At 45.0% G+C, this 18,665-nt stretch overlaps 1 protein-coding gene across 2 annotated transcripts in view; it reads left to right on the plus strand.

The window, feature by feature from the left end:
• iqgap3 (IQ motif containing GTPase activating protein 3) overlaps positions 1-18,665 on the plus strand; it is a 107,070-nt gene that overhangs the window by 11,113 nt on the left and 77,292 nt on the right. For both annotated transcript variants that reach the window (XM_072548905.1, XM_072548906.1), the window contains 8 exons: positions 5-82; positions 1,879-1,955; positions 4,782-4,849; positions 6,526-6,639; positions 9,220-9,407; positions 12,806-12,893; positions 14,663-14,826; positions 16,726-16,813. In XM_072548905.1, coding sequence (XP_072405006.1) covers positions 5-82; positions 1,879-1,955; positions 4,782-4,849; positions 6,526-6,639; positions 9,220-9,407; positions 12,806-12,893; positions 14,663-14,826; positions 16,726-16,813 — 865 coding nt within the window. The remainder of the gene's footprint in view (positions 1-4; positions 83-1,878; positions 1,956-4,781; positions 4,850-6,525; positions 6,640-9,219; positions 9,408-12,805; positions 12,894-14,662; positions 14,827-16,725; positions 16,814-18,665) is intronic.

The raw sequence follows: 18,665 nt of genomic DNA on the forward strand, positions 1-18,665 counted from the left end.
GCAGGCAATGGGGCTGAATTTCCGGCACACTGACAATATCAACTATTGGCTGAATGCACTGGCCAAAATCGCACTCCCATCGGTAGAGTACAGGACATTTCCTCTATTTCTGTCTGTATCTTTTGAGTGTTTATCATAATTAGAGCATCCTCATTTCCAGGTGTTGGATACATGTGCCCAAACCTTAACTGGCCATCCATCCCCTTACCATTAATGAGACCTTGATGTGAACATCAAGGCTGTTGTGTTTGCTTATAATAGTGATTTTAAAGTGGTTTGTTGTTTGTAAAACACTTTGTTTCTAAGGGAGATGATAATAAGCGTCATAGATATTTTTAATGAATGTGTTCAGGAATGTTATGAGAGAGCTCTGGAGCATGTAGGACTTGAACTTGGGCCATTACCAAGACATTACCACTATGCCACAAGAGACTATGAACATTTGCTTGAGCAGCCTTAAGCAAGTTGACACCTGCATCAGTGTGACAGACTGTGTATCTGTAAGTATTACGAATTAAATCTAAATGATTTCTTTACAAAGCTAAGGCGAAAAGTACTTTTACAGTACTCGGAAGGTAAGAAGGCAAATTTTTCACTGTGCAGGCAACAATTTAGTCCGATACTGGGAGATCAATGAAAATAGACTGTGGGCAGACAGGAATCCTTGTTGTTGATCTTGGCCACTCAAAGATGTAATTGCTGTGCAGCTCTTATAAAGAAAGGGAACATCGAATCCATGTACTGTGTAAGCAGGCTGCTCAGCCCATCGAATCCACACTGCCCCTCTGAAGAGAGTCCCACCTCTCGACCCTATCCCTGTAATCCTGCATTTCCCATTGCTAACCCACCTAACCTACGCATCCCTGAAAGCTATGGGACAATTTAGCATGGCCAATCCACCTAACCTGTGCATCTTTGCACTGTCTCTGGAAGTCCGAGCATCCAGAGGAAGCCCACTTGGACATGACGAGATTGTGTGGAGTTTGCACTGACAGTTGCCTGAGGCTGGAATTGAACCTGGGTCATTGACGCTGTGAGTCAGCGGTGCTAAACAGTGAGCCACTGTGCCCCCTTACGATATCTGAAATAAAACTCAAACTGTGGCCACACGCAAGCCGAATGGCAATTCAAGGGGCAATGTTTGTCCCCTTTTGTTCTGACAGAAAATCCACTTCACAAAGTCTTTTCTCCTTCTTGATGCTGCTGACCTTATTTAAAAACAAAAATTAGTGAGCTGTGGGGTATGGTCGGGAAAGTTCTCCCTCAGAGTGCTGTTAGGCAGAATTGTTGTCCAGCGACAGTGTATACTTTCTGCTGTCCTTCTCTTGCACTGATTGGAAGACTCCCTGGAGTCCCTTAAGGACGCAGCTTAATTGAAGGATTGATAACAAGAGGGCATAATTTTAAGGTGAAAGGAGGTAGGTTTGGAGGGGATTTGAGGAAAAATGTTTGGTGGTGGGAATCTGGAATGCACTTCATAAGGTAATAGAGGTGGGGAACCTTTCAGCCTTTTAAAAGGAAGAGTATTTGAAATGTCACAACATTTCAAGTCTATGATCCAAGTAATGGAAAGTGGGGTTATTGTAGATTTAGATAGGTTTTTCTCCGTATAGACCTGATAGGCCAAAGGGCCTGGTCTGTTCTGTATTATTTCATAACACCTGGTTGAAATTGTGTGCCTCCAAGTTTCACTCCCCATTAAAATACAAAGTGAAATACTACCCAACTACAGTAGCGACTAAATTGTAAACTCCCTCTACGGCTGTGAAGCGTAATGAGGATCTTCTGAGCTTGTGAAAGGCAAAATGTATTTGCAAGAGTTTTTGTCCATGACACCTTGTGAGAAAGTCATCTTTAACTGTCTCATTTCTTTTGCAGATATTTTACCCAGAAACCACAGATATCTATGACAAGAAGAACATTCCCCGTGTTGTTTATTGCATTCATGCTTTCAGGTACAATCCTCCCTTTCATTTTGTGCTCGTGAGCACCCTGTAGTGTTGTATATGCTGCATCTGGCCATGTTTTGGTTATAGGAATGCCCTTGCTATCACCCTCCCCTCTGTGTGTGTCTCTCTCTTTCCATATAACTTGTTGAGATTAACGTGTTCTGCTTAGCTGTCCCATGCCTCTTTAAAATTTGAAAGTTGTTCTTGAATAACCAGAGCATTGGATTGTCCAGAGCTTGATTCAAAAAACTCTGTCGTAGTCATGGGCGACTTCAACTTCCCAAATATTGATTGGAAGCTCTTTAGATCAAGTAGATTGGATGGGGCGGTGTTTGTGCAGAGTGTCCAGGAAGCTTTTCTAACGCAGTATGTAGATTGTCCAACCAGAGGGGAGGCCATATTGGATTTGGTACTCTGTAATGAACCGGGACAAGTGGTGGGCTTGTTAGTGGGTGAACATTTTGGTGATGGTGACCACAATTCTGTGACTTTCACCTTGGTTATGGAGAGAGATAGGTGCGCACAACAAGGTAGATTTTACAATTAGGGGAAGGGAAATTACGATGCCGAAAGACAGGATTTGAGGAGCATACGTTGGGAGCATAGGCTGTCAGGGAAGGATGTGGTGGAAATGTGGAACTTTTTCAAAGAACAGATACGACGTGTCCATGATATGTATGTACCTATCAGGCAGGAAAGAAATGGTCGTGTGAGGGAGCCTTGGTTGACGAGGGAGGTTGAATGTCTAGTAAAGAGGAAGAAGGAGGCTTACATAAGGTTGAGGAAACAGGGTTCAGACAGAGCAGTGGAGGGATACAGGATAGCCAGAAGGGACCTGAAGAAAGGGATTAGGAGAGCTCAGAGAGGGCATGAAAAATCCTTGGCGGATAGGATCAAGGATAACCCCAAGGCATTTTATGCGTATGTGAGAAACCTGAGAATGACGAGAACGAGGGTAGGTCCGATCAAGGACAGTAGTGGGAGACTGTGTATTGAGTCGGAAGAGATAGGAGAGGTCTTGAACAAGTACTTCTCTTCAGTATTTACGAACGAGAGGGACCGTATTGTTGAAGAGGAGAGTGTGAAACGGAATGTTAAGCTAGAAGAGATACCTGTTAGGAAGGAAGATGTGTTGGACATTTTGAACAACTTGAGGTTAGACAAGTCCCCCGGGCCTGACGGGATATATCCTAGGATTATGTGGGAAGCAAGAGAGGAAATTGCAGTACTGTTGGCAATGATCTTCTCATCTTCACTGGCAACGGGGGTGGTACCAGGGGACTGGAGAGTTGCGAATGTTGTGCCCCTGTTCAAAAAAGGGAATAGGGATAACCCTGGGAATTACAGGCCAGTTAGTCTTACTTCTGTGGTAGGCAAAGTAATGGAAAGGGTACTGAGGGATAGGATTTACGAGTATCTGGAAAGACACTGCTTGATTAGGGACAGCCAGCACGGATTTGTGAAGGGTAGGTCTTGCCTTACAAGTCTTATTGAATTCTTCGAGGAGGTGACCAAGCATGTGGATGAGGGTAGAGCAGTGGATGTAGTGTACATGGATTTTAGTAAGGCATTTGATAAGGTTCCCCATGGTAGGCTTATGCGGAAAGTCAGGAGGCATGGGATAGAGGGAAATTTGGCCAATTGGATAGAAAACTGGCTAACCGGTCGAAGGCAGAGAGTGGTGGTAGATGGTAAATATTCAGCCTGGAGCCCAGTTACAAGTGGAGTTCCGCAGGGATCAGTTCTGGGTCCTCTGCTGTTTGTAATTTTTATTAATGACTTAGATGAGGGAGTCGAAGGGTGGGTCAGTAAATTTGCAGATGATACGAAGATAGGTGGAGTTGTGGACAGTGAGGAGGGCTGTTGTCTGCTGCAGAGGGACTTAGATATGATGCAGAGCTGGGCTGAGGAGTGGCAGATGGAGTTTAACCCTGCCAAGTGTGAGGTTGTCCATTTTGCAAGAACAAATAAGAATGTGGAATACAGGGTTAATGGTAGGGTTCTTAGTCAGGTGGAGGAACAGAGGGATCTTGGGGTCTATGTACATAGATCTTTGAAGGTTGCCACTCAGGTGGATAGAGTTTGTAAGAAGGCCTATGGAGTATTATCGTTCATTAGCAGAGGGATTGAATTCAAGAGTCGTGAGGTGATGTTGCAGCTGTACAGGACTTTGGTTAGGCCACATTTGGAGTACTGTGTGCAGTTCTGGTCGCCTCACTTTAGGAAAGATGTGGAAGCTTTGGAGAGGGTGCAGAGAAGATTTACCAGGATATTGCCTGGAATGGAGAGTAGGTGGTACGAGGATTGGTTGAGAGTTCTCGGCCTTTTCTCGTTGGAACGGCGTAGGATGAGGGGTGACTTGATAGAGGTTTATAAGATGATCAGAGGAATAGATAGAGTAGACAGTCAGAAACTTTTTCCCCGGGTACAACAGAGTGTTACAAGGGGACATAAATTTAAGGTGAAGGGTGGAAGGTATAGGGGTGGGTTCTTTACCCAGAGAGTGGTGGGGGCATGGAATGCGCTGCCCGTAGGAGTGGTAGAGTCAGAATCATTGGCGACCTTTAAGCGGCATTTGGATAGGTACATGGATGGGTGCTTAATCTCGGTTAGAAGTTCGGCACAACATCGTGGGCCGAAGGGCCTGTTCTGTGCTGTATTGTTCTATGTTCTATGTTCTAACTCTCTTATCTGATTTCCTTCTTCTGCCAAAGACCCAAAGAGCACTGCCCAGCTCGACCCCTTGTGCCTTGTCACGCAACGAGTACAAAGTCATTTGCTTCACAGACTTGTAAGAATTTGAATTTTCCTTATTCGCTTTTCCTTTTACAGCCTGTACTTGTTCAAACTGGGCCTAGCTCCACAGATACAGGACTTGTATGGCAAGGTGAATTTTACAGGTAAGATGGGGTTTACATTTGGGGTTAGGGGACCTCTGACGTCTGATATTTACCAGTCTGAAGCAGGGTGTTTCTTCCTCTGGTGTCTAGTAGGCTGTTGGAAGTGGAATGGCTTTTAGTTTTACTTCTGACCAACTTGTCACCCTAATGGACCACAGCACAGATGTCTGTCTTGTAGAAGTTTATGGGAGCTTGCAATACTCATGTTGGCCACCACGTGGCAGCTATTGCCGTTTTGTTTTTGAAAGTACTTCATTGGTCATGAAGCATCTTGGCCTGTCTTGGATTCAGGAAGGGTGCTATTTCAGTGCATATTTGTTCCATATTTCACCTGAGTCCAGGTTGGTGGGATTTGGTATTTGTTCTCTGGGCATCTTGCCCCAATGGCTCAGGCAGTGTGTGGGAGCAGGGTAACTAATCTGAGTGGAAGAGAAAGGAAGGGACATGTTGCAGGGGATTGTGGATATGTTGGCTGATTTTTATCCTACTCCCCAGCCCAGGCACTGAAGTACTGATACAGAGGAACCTCGATTATCCGAAGGACACGGGCGGGCAGTATTTTGTTTGGTTAATCGAATTCCAGACAACATAGCTTAGCTGATCACTGGGGACCTTGCGATTTTGCCGGATAATCGAATCCCAGATAATCAAGGTTCCTCTGTAGTTATGCAGCATGGGAACAGACCCTTCAATCCAACTCATCCATGCTGACTAGAGACTAGTTATCCTAAATTAATCTAGTCTCATTTGCCAGCATTTGGTCCATGTCCCTCTTAACACTACTTATCCATGTACTCATCTGGATGCCTATTAAATGTTGTAACTGTACCCCCCAAGGTCTCTTTGTTTAGCTGTTCCCCAGGTCCTTACCATTAACCATACAAGTCCTGCCCCTGATTTGCTTTACCAAAATGCAATACCTCTCATTTTATCTAAACTAAAGTCCATCTGCCACTCCTCGGCTCATTGGCCCATTGTCACCAATTTTGGTGTCATCTGCAAACTTATTAACCGTGCCTCTTCTATTCACATCCAAATCATTTATATAAATGATAAAAAGCAGTGGACCCGGCACCAATCGTTGCGAAACACCACTGGTCACAGACCTCTAGTCTGAAATACAACTCTCCACTCTCTGTCTCAAGCCAATTTTGTATCCAAGTGGCTAAATCTACTTGGATCCCATGTGATCTAACCTTGCTAACCAGTCCACCATGTGGAAACTTGTCGAATGTCTTGAAGTTGTTTTTCTTTTCAAAATTTATTATCGGAATATGGATTAGTGGTGCTGGAAGAGCACAGCAATTCAGGCAGCATCCGAGGAGCTGCCTGAACTGCCGAGCTCTTCCAGCACCACTAATCCCAAAATCTGGTTTCCAGCATCTGCAGTCATTGTTTTTACCTTATCAGAATATGGGTCAAGCCAGCATGGAATGCCCCTTACTAATTGCTGCTTTCCTGAACCGCTATAATCCGTGTGGTGTAGGTACAATTGCAGAGGGAGGTTAGGGATGGCGTTCCAGGATTCTGGAAATTTCAGTCGTGTGAAGGCCTTGTACCCACGTGGCTGGTAAGAAAGTTGGAGGGAGCACTTGTGTCAGACTTCTCGAGTGCTGTTGGAACTGCATGGAAATTGGGATTGGTTTGCTGAGTTCCGATCATGTCTTCTCTTACAGAGGAGGAGATCAATAACATGAAAACTGAGCTGGAGAAATATGGGATCCAAATGCCTGCCTTCAGTAAGATTGGAGGCATCCTGGCCAATCAGCTCTCGGTTGATGAAGCAGCAGGTAAGGTTTGAATATTGGACTGATTTGCGGGGACCATATGTGGTCATCACTGGCAAATCCCTCATAGCCCCTCAAGAAGGTAATGCTGAGCCATCCCCTTCAACTGCTGAGGTCTGTGTTGTTTAGGAATATCTTCTGCCTTTTAAGGAGGAAACTCCAGAGACAGTGAATGAATGGACGATATATTTCCAATTTGGGATAGCTTTTGGGGCTCAGATGGGAACATGGCGTGTCTGCTGCCTTACCCTTCTAGGGGCAAGAGATTGTCGGTTTGGAAGGTGCTGTCGAAGGAAGGAGCCTTGATTCTGTGCATCTTGTGGGCTGCACAAATTACCATTGCTTTCTACTTTGGTTATCATTTGTGTGTACAGTGGAGTTACCAACATAGACTACCTAGATCAAATGCTCTGTTACTGTGATGTAATATGACAGTGGTTAGTCCTTGTTGTGCAAGTTTTCTGTCGCAAAATCTCTTACTAAATGGGACTAGATTGGATTAGGATATCTGGTCGGCATGGATGAGTTGGACCGAAGGATCTGTTCCCGTGCTGTACAGCTCTGTGACTCGATGACTAGTCGGTTATTTTACAAAGCACAGCAGTGGCATTTACTGGTAGAGAACAGTTAGGCACCATCTAGTATCAACCTTCATTTGCTCCTCACTGCCTTGCTCTCCCAATTCTGTGGGTTTTAAGAGACCGGATTTGCACAGCGTTCTCGAGCTAGCAAACGGTTCCACTTTGCGGCAACACTGAATTCTTGCTTCAGAGTCCAGTCCTGCCATGACTCTTGGTTTTCTGCCAACATGGAACATCTCCCCAAGCAAAACCACTGCGGAGTATGCTAGGATTATAGTGGAAGAGCAGCATTAAACAGTATTTTTGCCAGCACCCATTTGGCACTATGTTCAAGTGTTGCCGTTGGACTCGAAGTATGGCCTTGAGAGTTTATCCTAAGCCTGTAAGTTGTAACTGACCAAAATTGTTCCCACAAATTAAAATTAATCCAGTCCTGAGAATGACTGACGTGCCTATAACAGGTCTGTAACCTGGGGACAGTCATTGATCTTTGAGTCTGACATTTATTTTATACAGCCGGTTTGTTGCAAATTACTGAAACCGCTTTTGCCTACTTTGTGTCATTAATTCTCTGAAGCCTGCACATAATAGATAGGTTCTCATTGATTGCAGTTAGCATGGCGGTAGTTGCACTGTTTACACACACCTTGGGAGTTTATAAGCAAGTTTGGTTGAAATCTCAGTGTTGATCTTCCCCCTTTCTCTTCTGAAGGTGTAGGTCCCTGCTGGGGAGCAGTGCAGTTCAGGATGTCAGGGAACTAGTTCAGGAAGGCATAGGTGTTCTTACTCCTTCACAGGATATGGGCGTCCCTAATTGGCTGTGTATTTATTACCCATCCATGTTTGCCCTTACATCCATGCCCATGTGGTTTAGGAACAGCAACCACAGTGCTGTTAGGGAGGAAGTGCCAGGACTTTGACCAGCAAAACTGAAGTGACAGCTAATAGATTTCCAAGTCAGGGTGGTGTGTGGCTCGGAGGGGATTTTCCATGGACTGGTCTTCTCGTGTATCTACTGCCCTTGTCCTCTGGGAGGCAGGAATTCCAGATTTGGAAGGTGCTGGTGAAGGAGCCTTGGTGAACAACTGAAGTGTATTCTGTAGATGGTCGACACTGTTGTCACTGTGTTGCTGATGGAAAGTGTGAATGTTGAAGGTGGTGGATGTGATGCAGATCGAAAAGACTGCTTTATCTTGCAGGGTGTTAATCTTCTTGTGTTGATAGAGCTGCACTCTTCCAGATAAGTGGGGAGTATTCCATTACACTTCTGACTTATGTCTTGTCAATGGTGGACAGGCTTTGGAGAGTCAGAAGGTGAGTTACTTGCTGCAGGGATCCTGGCCTCTTACCTACATTTGTAGCTTTTCTAGTTGTAAGGCTGGTCCAGTTCAGTTTCTGGTTAAGGGCAACCACTAGAATGGAGTGAGGGCACGATTTAGTAATAGCAACAATGTTGAATGCAGACTGGGTCAGGATTTGACGTAGATCTCAATTGACAATGGCTTTCCTTGAGGTTCCTTGAGCAAAAAATTCATATTCTCATAACACAGCTGCATGGTCTTGTCTATTCCTGTTTTTACTCATTACCTATAACCCTCAGATTGGTGCCCACCCCCAAACATTTCTTTGTCTCTGTGTCCCTCCCCCAACGTGCATGCATGGTGACACTTAGTATACATCTTCTTTTTTATTAAGCAAATGCCAAGCCCTGAAGCCATTCCTCCTCATGGCTGAGACAATTAGCCTGCACTTAGTATGACACATTTACTCCGCAACATTAACTATATCGAACTGGGGAGAGCCACATTAATGCCAAGCTCTCCGGACTTTATGGGTCAGTATCACGCTGCATGTGCCAGTCTGGTCTCTGGGTTGGAGGGAATACTGGTGAGCCCAGTCTCTAGTGTTTCAGTGAACTGATCCAACCAGTTTGCTTGTCCTGTTGGTTTAACTTGAGTGCTCCCTCCTTCCCTCTCTCTCTCTCTCTTGTCTTCACTCTCAGTGCACGCCGCGGTGATTGCCATTAACGATGCCATTGACCGAGGGGTTGTGGCACAGACCTTGCTGGCACTCCACAATCCGAATGCCATGCTGGTTAACCTTGTCGATGGCCTTGCCCTGGTTTACCAGGAAATGCTACACCAAGCCAAGAGTGAGAAGGCTGCTAATGCCAGGAACCGTGTGGATGTGGTGAGCTGTCCTCTTTTTGCTGGATGTTTCTCTTTTTGTTTCGTCTTGTGGTCTTTTGGATCTCCACTTACAGTGGAGAGGGAAGCCAGGAGACCCCACACCACCCCACCACCCTTGCTTCACCTGACCGCACGCTGTTGTTGTGACCCAATTGCAGGAGAGAGTGGGCAGCCTGTTCATCTGCAAATTGTTTCAGTTTCATCCTCCACACTTTTCCCCTGGCAGTAAGTGTAGATGAGTAACTTGCTTTTTGACACCAGGTTATAGTCAAACAGATTTATTTGAAGTCACAAGCTTCTTCGTCAATTTAAAGTCCTCCTCACATGATGAAGGAGCAGTGCCCCAAAAGCTTTTGATTTAAAAAAAAAATAAATCTGTTGGACTATAACCTCGTGTCGTATGACTCTTGTCTTTGCCCACCTCAGTCCAACACCAGCATCCCCACATCATAACTTGCTGTCGCGTAGTTAAGTGTTTTAGAGTTGTACAGCATGGAAACAGTCTCTTTGGTTTAACCAGTCTATGCGGAACATAATCCCAAACTAACCTAGTCCCACCTGCTATCCCTCCAAATTTTCCCAGTCGTATACTTATCCAAATATGTTTAAAATGTTTTTAACTGTGTCCATATCCACCATCTCCTCTGGAAGTTCATTCCACACATGGACCATCCTCTGTGTAAAAGAAAAAAATTCTTCCCTATTTTGTTTTTAAATCTCTCCTCTCACCTTAAAAATTTGCCCCCTAGTCTTGAAATCCCCCACCCTCGGGAAAAGACACCCACCATTCATCTATTCATAACTACACCCCTCACGATTTTATAAACGTCTAAAATGTTACTTCTGAACCTCTTAAACACTTTCCTGATGAAGAGCTCATTGTTGAAATGTCTACTCTTCTACTTCTCGGGTGCTGTCTGACCGGCTGTACTTTTTCCAGCCACAACACTTTTCGACTCTTAACCGCTTCCACTCCATTGAAAAGAATCCCAGCCTTTCTTTGTAACTCAAACCTTCCATACCCGACAGCAAATATCTTCTGAAATATCTCCAGCTTAATAATGTCCTTCATCGAAGTAGGCGACCTGGTAAAATGATGAAATCTGAGTCAGCTAGGTCCTCGAGCCCTCCCTCCCTGACTGGTGTATGTTCTTATTGAAATACTCCTGTGCAGAATATTCCCAGCACTGAATCAGTACAGTTCAGTAAAGTAAAGCTGTGCTCAAATCATGGTACAGGATCAGGAGGCTGCAACTGCTACCTCTGCTTATACGCACAATTTTGGTTCACAACGCTAGTTTTTTAAAAATTCCTGGGAGATGGGTATCCCTGGCTAGGCTAGCATTGCTCATCCCTCATTGCCCAGAGGGCAGTTAAGAGTCACCTGCTTTGCTATGGGTTTGGAGTCACATATAGGCCCGACCTGGCAGGTACAGCAGATTTCCTTCACCTAAAGGACATTGGTAAACCAGACAATCGACAGTGGTTTCATTTGATTCCTGAGGCCACGTTTTAGAGTTTGGATTCCAGCAACTGCAACGGATGGATTCGAACCCAGGTCCTCCAAACATTGTGTGGAGACTCGTCCAGTAACAAAACTGCCTCCCCTCATTGTCGCAGGAACGCTGCACTGTCAGAGGTGCTGATCAACTCGGGTGGTTCAGGCTGATATTGGTGATCTCATGTGAGGTCATAGAGCCTTACAGCATGGAAAACAAGCCTTTGGGCCCAACTTGTCCATGCTGCCCAGTTTTCACAATTAAACAAGTCCCATTTGCCTACGTATGGTATGGACCATACCCCCCCCCAATACCTATCCCATCCATGTAACTGTTCAAATGTTTAAGTTTCTCCACCACTACCTCTGGCAGCTCATTCCAGGTGTACACATCACCCTCTGAGTGGAAACAATTGCTCCTCTGGATCCTTTTGTATCTCTCTCCTCTCATCTTGTGTGGTCTGTTAGCTCAGTTGGTTGGGCAGCTGGTTTGCATTGCAGAGTAATGCCAACAGCGTGGGTTCAATTCCTGCACTAGCGAAGGTTACCATGAAAGACTCCCTTTCTCAACCTCTCCCCTCGCCTGAGGAGCGGTAACCCTCTGGTTAACCCACAAGTGGTCATCTCTTTTTAACATGAGAACAGCCCCATAGTCTAGCAGTATTATGGTGACTTTACCTTTCTAAAAAATGGAGTAACTTTAAGCTAGAGTTTCTCCTCCCAATCAAGTTTCCAGAGATATTTTCTCATCAATCTGTTCAGATATTTCACTGCATACCTCTGAAGCATGTGGAACTTGACTAAGGCCTCTGGCTTAGAGGTAGGGACACTACATCAGGCCCCTCAACTAAAATCAGATACATTTTGCTCCACTGCATTGTCTATTTGTGTAAAGATTTCAAAATTAATTGTGCAGTGTGCTTTAGAGTGTAACATAACATCTTTAAACAGGTTGATTAGAAAATATCCAAAACTGATTACGGGGAATTAAACAAATTGTGATTATTCATTCGTCCTTTCTGTCTTTACTTTTATCCTCTTTTGTTACGTTATGATGCAGGGTAAACCCTTCTGCTAACTTGAACCAGACCCACAGAAAAGCTCACCTCTCCTCGTAATCTGTTAAAGTATGAATAACAAAGAGCTACCAAGTTCCCACTGTTTAAAGAAAAAAATTAACAATTTATTCTTTAACCCCAAGAAACACAAGAACATTAAACAGCAACTACCTACACAGTAATCCTCCTTTATCTGATTAATTTATCTACTTCCTTCTATACAACAAAAAACTGATCAGATTTAAAAACCCCTGATTAAGGTTAACAAAAAAAATTCAAATTTTAAAACCAGCCATTGTTGCTGTTCCCTTGGTATCTTTGTCCGTACTTTCCTGGGTCTTTTCTTTGGTCTTCTGCTTCACAACTTTTATATGAAAAGGTACCTTTCAGAGAGGCTCTGCAGGCCATATTTCGTCGGTGCTCTTTGCTGCTCTGGCTAACTGTTCAAAATACCCGAATTTATATACCCCAAAACATGGACCGTCTCACGGTTTGACGGTCATCAAAACATTAAAATTCAAATTAGGTTGGATTTTGGTATCTTGGGGCATAATTTAAGTTGATTGGCCAAATTCAAATTTGTTGTGTACCATGGCAACGCAGCTCCAGCTATTTGTTTCGCACCCAAATGTTACGTTTTAAAATTGTTCAACGCACTCTATACCTCTCTAGGTCCATGCCAGCTTCCTTTCTTAAAGGTACAGTATACACTACACCTTCATAAGTTATCTGAGCTATGTTTAAATTTTGTGCGCACTTATGCATTCGATTCAGCTTGTGCTGCTGTGTCGATCTGAAATCAGTGTTTGCCTGAGGTCACGTTGCTGTTTGTTTATTCCACAGTACAAACCAGAGCCCTCCGAGGGCAAGGATGTGTATGAGGAACTCCTCACACAAGCTGAGATTCAAGGCAATGTTAATAAAGTCAACGGTAAGGATGGAGTATTAAAAGACGCGTCCTCTCGGTGACCTGACGTGAGGGCCAAGCCTCCTGCACCTTAGAAAAGTAGCTGGCTTTGGGGAATAATGGGGAATGGTTTTAACCCAACTCCTCACGCTGAATCCTGTGAGATTAGGCAGGATGCCTGTCTTGCTTTCTGATTTGAGATAGATAGCTGACTGAGAAAATGACCAAGGATTTTGGCAGATGAGGGAGTAGAATCTTGACTCCTGAGGGGAGATGGACTTCAAAATGGAGCAGAAGTCAGAGTGACCGCTACACACAGGTTGCCCTAACTTGGATATCAGCCCCTGCCGCGCCATGGATTGCAGTGATATTTTCCCGACCGACTCTTTCTCTTACTCCTTTGATAACTGACTCATCGTAACTTTGGAGCACGTCGTAATTTATCAATACTCTTCATGCAAACTCTCTGTAGTGGCCCAGTAATTTATCTCTTGCTCAGTGTTTTAACAGTAGAGAGTGATCATGTTGTTGTGAAATCTTGTTCTGCCCAAATCAGCTGCTGTGCTTCCTGCAGTCAAGAGCAGTGAGCGCATGTCAAATACCACTTCATCGGCTTTGGATTCTGCAATGGTGAAACCAGTTATCTTCAAGAAATTACTTTAGTTACGCCTTTTTTTTTCTCTCTTCTCATCCTAAAAGATTCTTCTACATTTTCCTTTCTTTTTGTTCATTTATGGATGTGAATGTTGTTGGCTGGGCATATATTTATTGCTGAAAATGTGTTGCTGGAAAAGCGCAACAGGTCAGGCAGCATCCAAGGAGCAGGAGAATCAAAGGGCTCATGCCCGAAACGTCGATTCTCCTGCTCTTTGGATTCTGCCTGACCTGCTGCACTTTTCCAGCAACACATTTTCAGCTCTGATCTCCAGCATCTGCAGTCCTCACTTTCTCCATCTATTTATTGCCCTTGCTGTTGCCTGTATGGTGTTGGGACACCTGCAGTGCCATTAGGGAGGCAATTCAGCACCTTGATCCAGTGACACTGATATATTTCCAAGTCAGTGTGATAAGTGACTTAGAGGGGAACCTGCAGGGGGTGGTGTCCCCATACACCTGCTGCCCTTGTCCTTCTCGTTGCAGGTGGTCATGCGTTTGTAAGGTGAGCCTTGGTGAGTCACTGCAGTGCATCTTGTAGATGGTACTGAGCATTGGTGGTGGAGGGAGTGGATGTTTGTGCCAGTTAAGCAGCTGCTTTGTCCTGGATGGTGGTGTTGTATCTGCACCCATCCAAGCAAGGCTGACATGTTCCATCACACTCCTAACTTGGGCCTTGCCAATGGTGGGCAGGCTTTGGGAAATCATTTGCTGCAGGATTCCTAACTTTTAAAATTCTGCTTTAGTAGCCACTGTATTCGTATGGCGAGTCCAGTTAAGCTTTCTGTTAACGGTAACCCCAGGATGCTGGTAATTACTGTTATCTTAGAGAAAACAATGCTTATGATTTTGTGTGAATTAAGTCTAAGCCTGAAAAATGTGTTACTGGAAAAGCACAGCAGGTCAGGCAGCATCCAAGGAGCAGGAGAATTGACGTTTCGGGCATAAGCCCTTCAGGAATTTTTTTTTCCAAAAGCTGCACTTTTCCAGCAACACATTTTTCAACTCTGATCTCCAGCATCTGCGGTCCTCACTTTCTCTTGAGTCTAAGCCTGTCGTTTTGTATTAACATGTGTTAATGCTTCATTGGACTCCTCTCTGCTGTTCTTCCCTGTGATGCTTGTGTTTCTGCCTCTCAGTGCATGCTGCTCTGGAGTATGTTGATGAGGCGTTGGAGAAGAGAGATGTGCTGGCTCTGTACTCTGCTCTACAGAGTGAGGCTTTAGCCCTTCATGAAGTTAACCGGGAGAACACCGAGTGGTACATGGAACAACTCATCATTGACCGAGAGCAGAAAGCACTGGTACGCAATGCTCTATATGATTTAGCTTTCTTGTACTTGTATACGGGTATGTTAACATATATTCCCCAAATTTGGAACCTTTTTAAACAAGGAATGGCATATTATTCACCTTATGCAATTATGAAGTGCTCACAGAGATACTGTGCCTAGCCACTTTGTGTAAGGTGCTGGTTTGTCCAGCCCCAGTGTTGCGTGCAAGCCAGGAGTAAAGGTAATGATTGAAGGGGCGATTTACAAAAGCAACGCAGGGTTGGGTTGACTGCTTAGAGTGACTACAGAATAGTACAGTGGAGTGGAAGGCCATTGGCCATTGTACCTCTTGCAAGCTCCTTGAAAGAGTTATATGTATTCTACAACCCTGCAAACCCCCTGCCCTGTCCACTATTTATCAGATTTCCCCCTTTTTTGAAAACTCCTAATTCTGCTTTCAATTTCCCTTCAGGCAGTGGGTTCCAGGTAATAACAACTTGCTGCATCTAAAGATGAATTCCCTTCTCACTCTGGTTCTTTTTTGCTGATTCTCTTCGATCAATGTCCCTCTAGTTACTGACCCTCCTGCCACCAAAAACCATCTCTCCTCATTTCTTCTAACATTCATAATTATGTACCTTGATTAAATGTGTTACTAGCTCTGCTTCAAGATCAGTACACGCTAACCATTATTGTCCCTTTGATGCCCCCACACCTTACTTCCTATTGTTTTCTCTTTATCTGGGTATTTTATAGTTGCATCTTTTCATTACATGTTTTTTTCCTACCATATCTATTAATAAGTTCACTAGTCTGTCAATAGATTTTTTTTTTCTTTATTTATAAAGTATGAATTTGGACTCTCTAGTCCCCTAGCATACACTTAGCATATCAGAGATTTAACGAGTGCCATCTCCAGAGAGTCAGCAATTTTCCTGACTCTCTCTGGATCCATCCGGCCTGACTCTGCGTTCCTTCCACCTAACTTTAAGAACCGACATCCTTTTGTCTATTTTGGCATTGTGCACTTTGCTGTTTAGGATTCAGATCCTTGCTGGAATCTACCCCTTGGCCAAGATGAAATCTTAATTACCTTTTTATGTTCTTTTGGCTATTGTCTCTGTGTCTCACTCTCGTACAACCTGCTTGTTTACCCCCACCCCTCCCTCCTCATCTCTCACCCCTCCCCAGTCCCTGAATGTGGCCGGGCAGGTTGGAAAGGCTATTTTCACAGAATAGCGTCATGCTGCATTGTAACCATTCAGCCCCCAGTATCGGCGACAGCTCTTCAAAGTGCCATTCTGCTGTCGCCCCCATAACCACCTTCCTTTTTGGATAAATACAGTTCCATCTTGAGATCCTCGATTGAACATGCCTCCCTCATGCCAAGGTAGTGTACAGCACTCCAGACCGTAGCCACTTGCTATGTGAACAAGCTTCTCCCCATGGAGTTTTTACTCCTTTGACTAATTATTTTAAATGTGATCCCTTTCAAGGGTCCGCCCCGTCCACTTTGTCCTCGTGATTTTGTACTAAATGATGAGCTCTCCTGTCTACCTTCTCCAGACAGTCCCACTTTCTCTGTTTATTTTTGTAAGAACCAAGTGTGGCGGGATGTTGGCTCTTAACGTGGAGACATAGAAAAGTATAAATCTATGGCCTCCTTCTGCACAGTAGCTGCAGCTTCAGTGTGATATGTCCCCGAAGTTCAGTACTGTTTGACTCTTCTGGAAGGAGCCAAGCTCCATTCAGTTCAGCTCCTCGAGCAATTGGGGATCCACTCTGTTAAAATCCTAGCTGGCTGCAAATTGAGCAGTGTTGAGTTTTGCTGCACACTCTCATTCTCATTTTGCAGTTTGCTTTGCAAACAAACGAGCCTTCCCTCCAGTACTGAGGTTAAAGGTTTAACCCTACTGTTTGCGTCCGCAGGAGTTAGGGACGGTGGAGCCACTAGAGAAGGAGGAGCTCCAGGCGGCCATCGACGCAGCCAACGAAAATGCCAACGTACATCTGTGCAGTGAGTAGGAGCCATTGGTGTATCCACTTTAACTGCGACCAACCGGCTAGCAGCGTGAAGCAATAAGGTGGCTGTCCTCCATGCTGGCCGTGGCTGCCGTGGCATGTAGAGCCCACTCTCTATTCATAGATTCATAGAACTGTACAGCACTGAAACAGGCCCTTCGGTCCAATTAGTCCATGCTCACCAGATATCCTAAATTAATCTAGTTACCAAATTACCAACATTTGGCCCACATGCCTCTAAATTCTTCTATTCATACACCCATTCAGATACAATTATAACATTTTTAAAAGTATCAGCCTCCACCTCTTCCTCTGGCAGCTCATTCGCTACACACACCACCCTCTTCATGAAGAAGTTGCCCCTTGGGTCCCTGTTAAATATTTTCCCCTTACCTTACACCTATGCCATCTAGTTTTTGGACTCCCCCACCCCAGGGAAAGGTCCTGAGTCTCAAAATGTTGGGCTCGATCCACACAGCAGAGGTTTGCTCACAGGATGATGCTCCCAGACCAGTGTGGTGCTGCCAGTTGGTGCCATCCTTTAGGATGAGACCTTAAATCCAGCTGAGCCTGTCCCCTCAGCTGGATTTCAAAGGGCTGTCTTGGAAGAGGCAAGAAGCCGATCCTCCCTGTTGCTCTGGGAGGAATATTTCTTCCTTAACCAACACATCAAAGTCCGACCTCCTATTGCAATTGTGGGAACTTGCTGTGTGCAGATTGGGTCGCTTCTTTTCCCACAATGCAGCAGGCAACACATCAAAAGAAAATACAGCGTTGAGTGTGAAGCGCTTTGGGATGATCTGAGCCGGGTATAAATGCAAATAGTTTATTTCAATAGAAAGGGTTCAGAAAAGATTTACAAGGATGTTGCCAGGATTGGAGGATTTGAGCTCCAGGGAGAGGCTGAACAGGCTGGGGCTGTTTTCCCTGGAGTGTCGGAGGCTGAGGGGTGACCTTATAGAGGTTTATAAAATTGAGGGGCATGGATAGGATAAATAGATTAGATTAGATTAAATTACTTACAGTATGGAAACAGGCCCTTCGGCCCAACAAGTCCACACCGACCCGCCGAAGTGCAACCCACCCATACCCCGCCATTTACCCCTTACCTAACACTACGGGCAATTTAGCTTGGCCAATTCACCTGACCTGCACATCTTTGGACTGTGGGACGAAACCACTGACACATTTCTCTCCACACACACAGACATGGGGAGAACGTGCAAACTCCACACAGTCAGTCGCCTGAGGCGGGAATTGAACCCGGGTCTCTGGCACTGTGAGGCAGCAGTGCTAACCACTGTGCCACCGTGCCGCCCACAAAGTCTTTTCCCTGGGGTGGGGGAGTCCAGAGCTAGAGGGCATAGGTTTAGGTTGACAGGGAAAAGATATAAAAGGGGCAGCTTTTTCACACACGACCTGTTGGGCCGAATGGCCTGTTTCCACACTGTGTATGGAATCAGCTGCCAGAGGAAGGGGTGGAGGCTGGTACAATGGCAATATTTAAGAAGCATCTGGATGGGTATATGAATAGGAAGGGTTTGGAGGGATATGGGCCGGGTGCTGGCAAGCGGGACTAGATTGGGTTGGGATATCTGGTTGGCATGGACAGGTTGGACCGAAGGGTCTGTTTCCGTGCTGTACATCTGACTATGACTATTGATTCATCTACAGCAGGCCCTGACACAGAGTGAAGATGAACACCTTTCCCCCCCCACCTTACCACTGACACATTTCTATACACACACACACACAAAATCAGCTTCACATTCATGGTAGAGCACTTTAGGAATCAAATGCTCACCTGTTTTTCCCAAGTACTGTTCTAATCACTACGCAACATGTCC

The sequence above is a fragment of the Chiloscyllium punctatum genome, chromosome 28, assembly GCF_047496795.1.
Source record: "Chiloscyllium punctatum isolate Juve2018m chromosome 28, sChiPun1.3, whole genome shotgun sequence".
Classification (NCBI taxonomy): domain Eukaryota; kingdom Metazoa; phylum Chordata; class Chondrichthyes; order Orectolobiformes; family Hemiscylliidae; genus Chiloscyllium; species Chiloscyllium punctatum.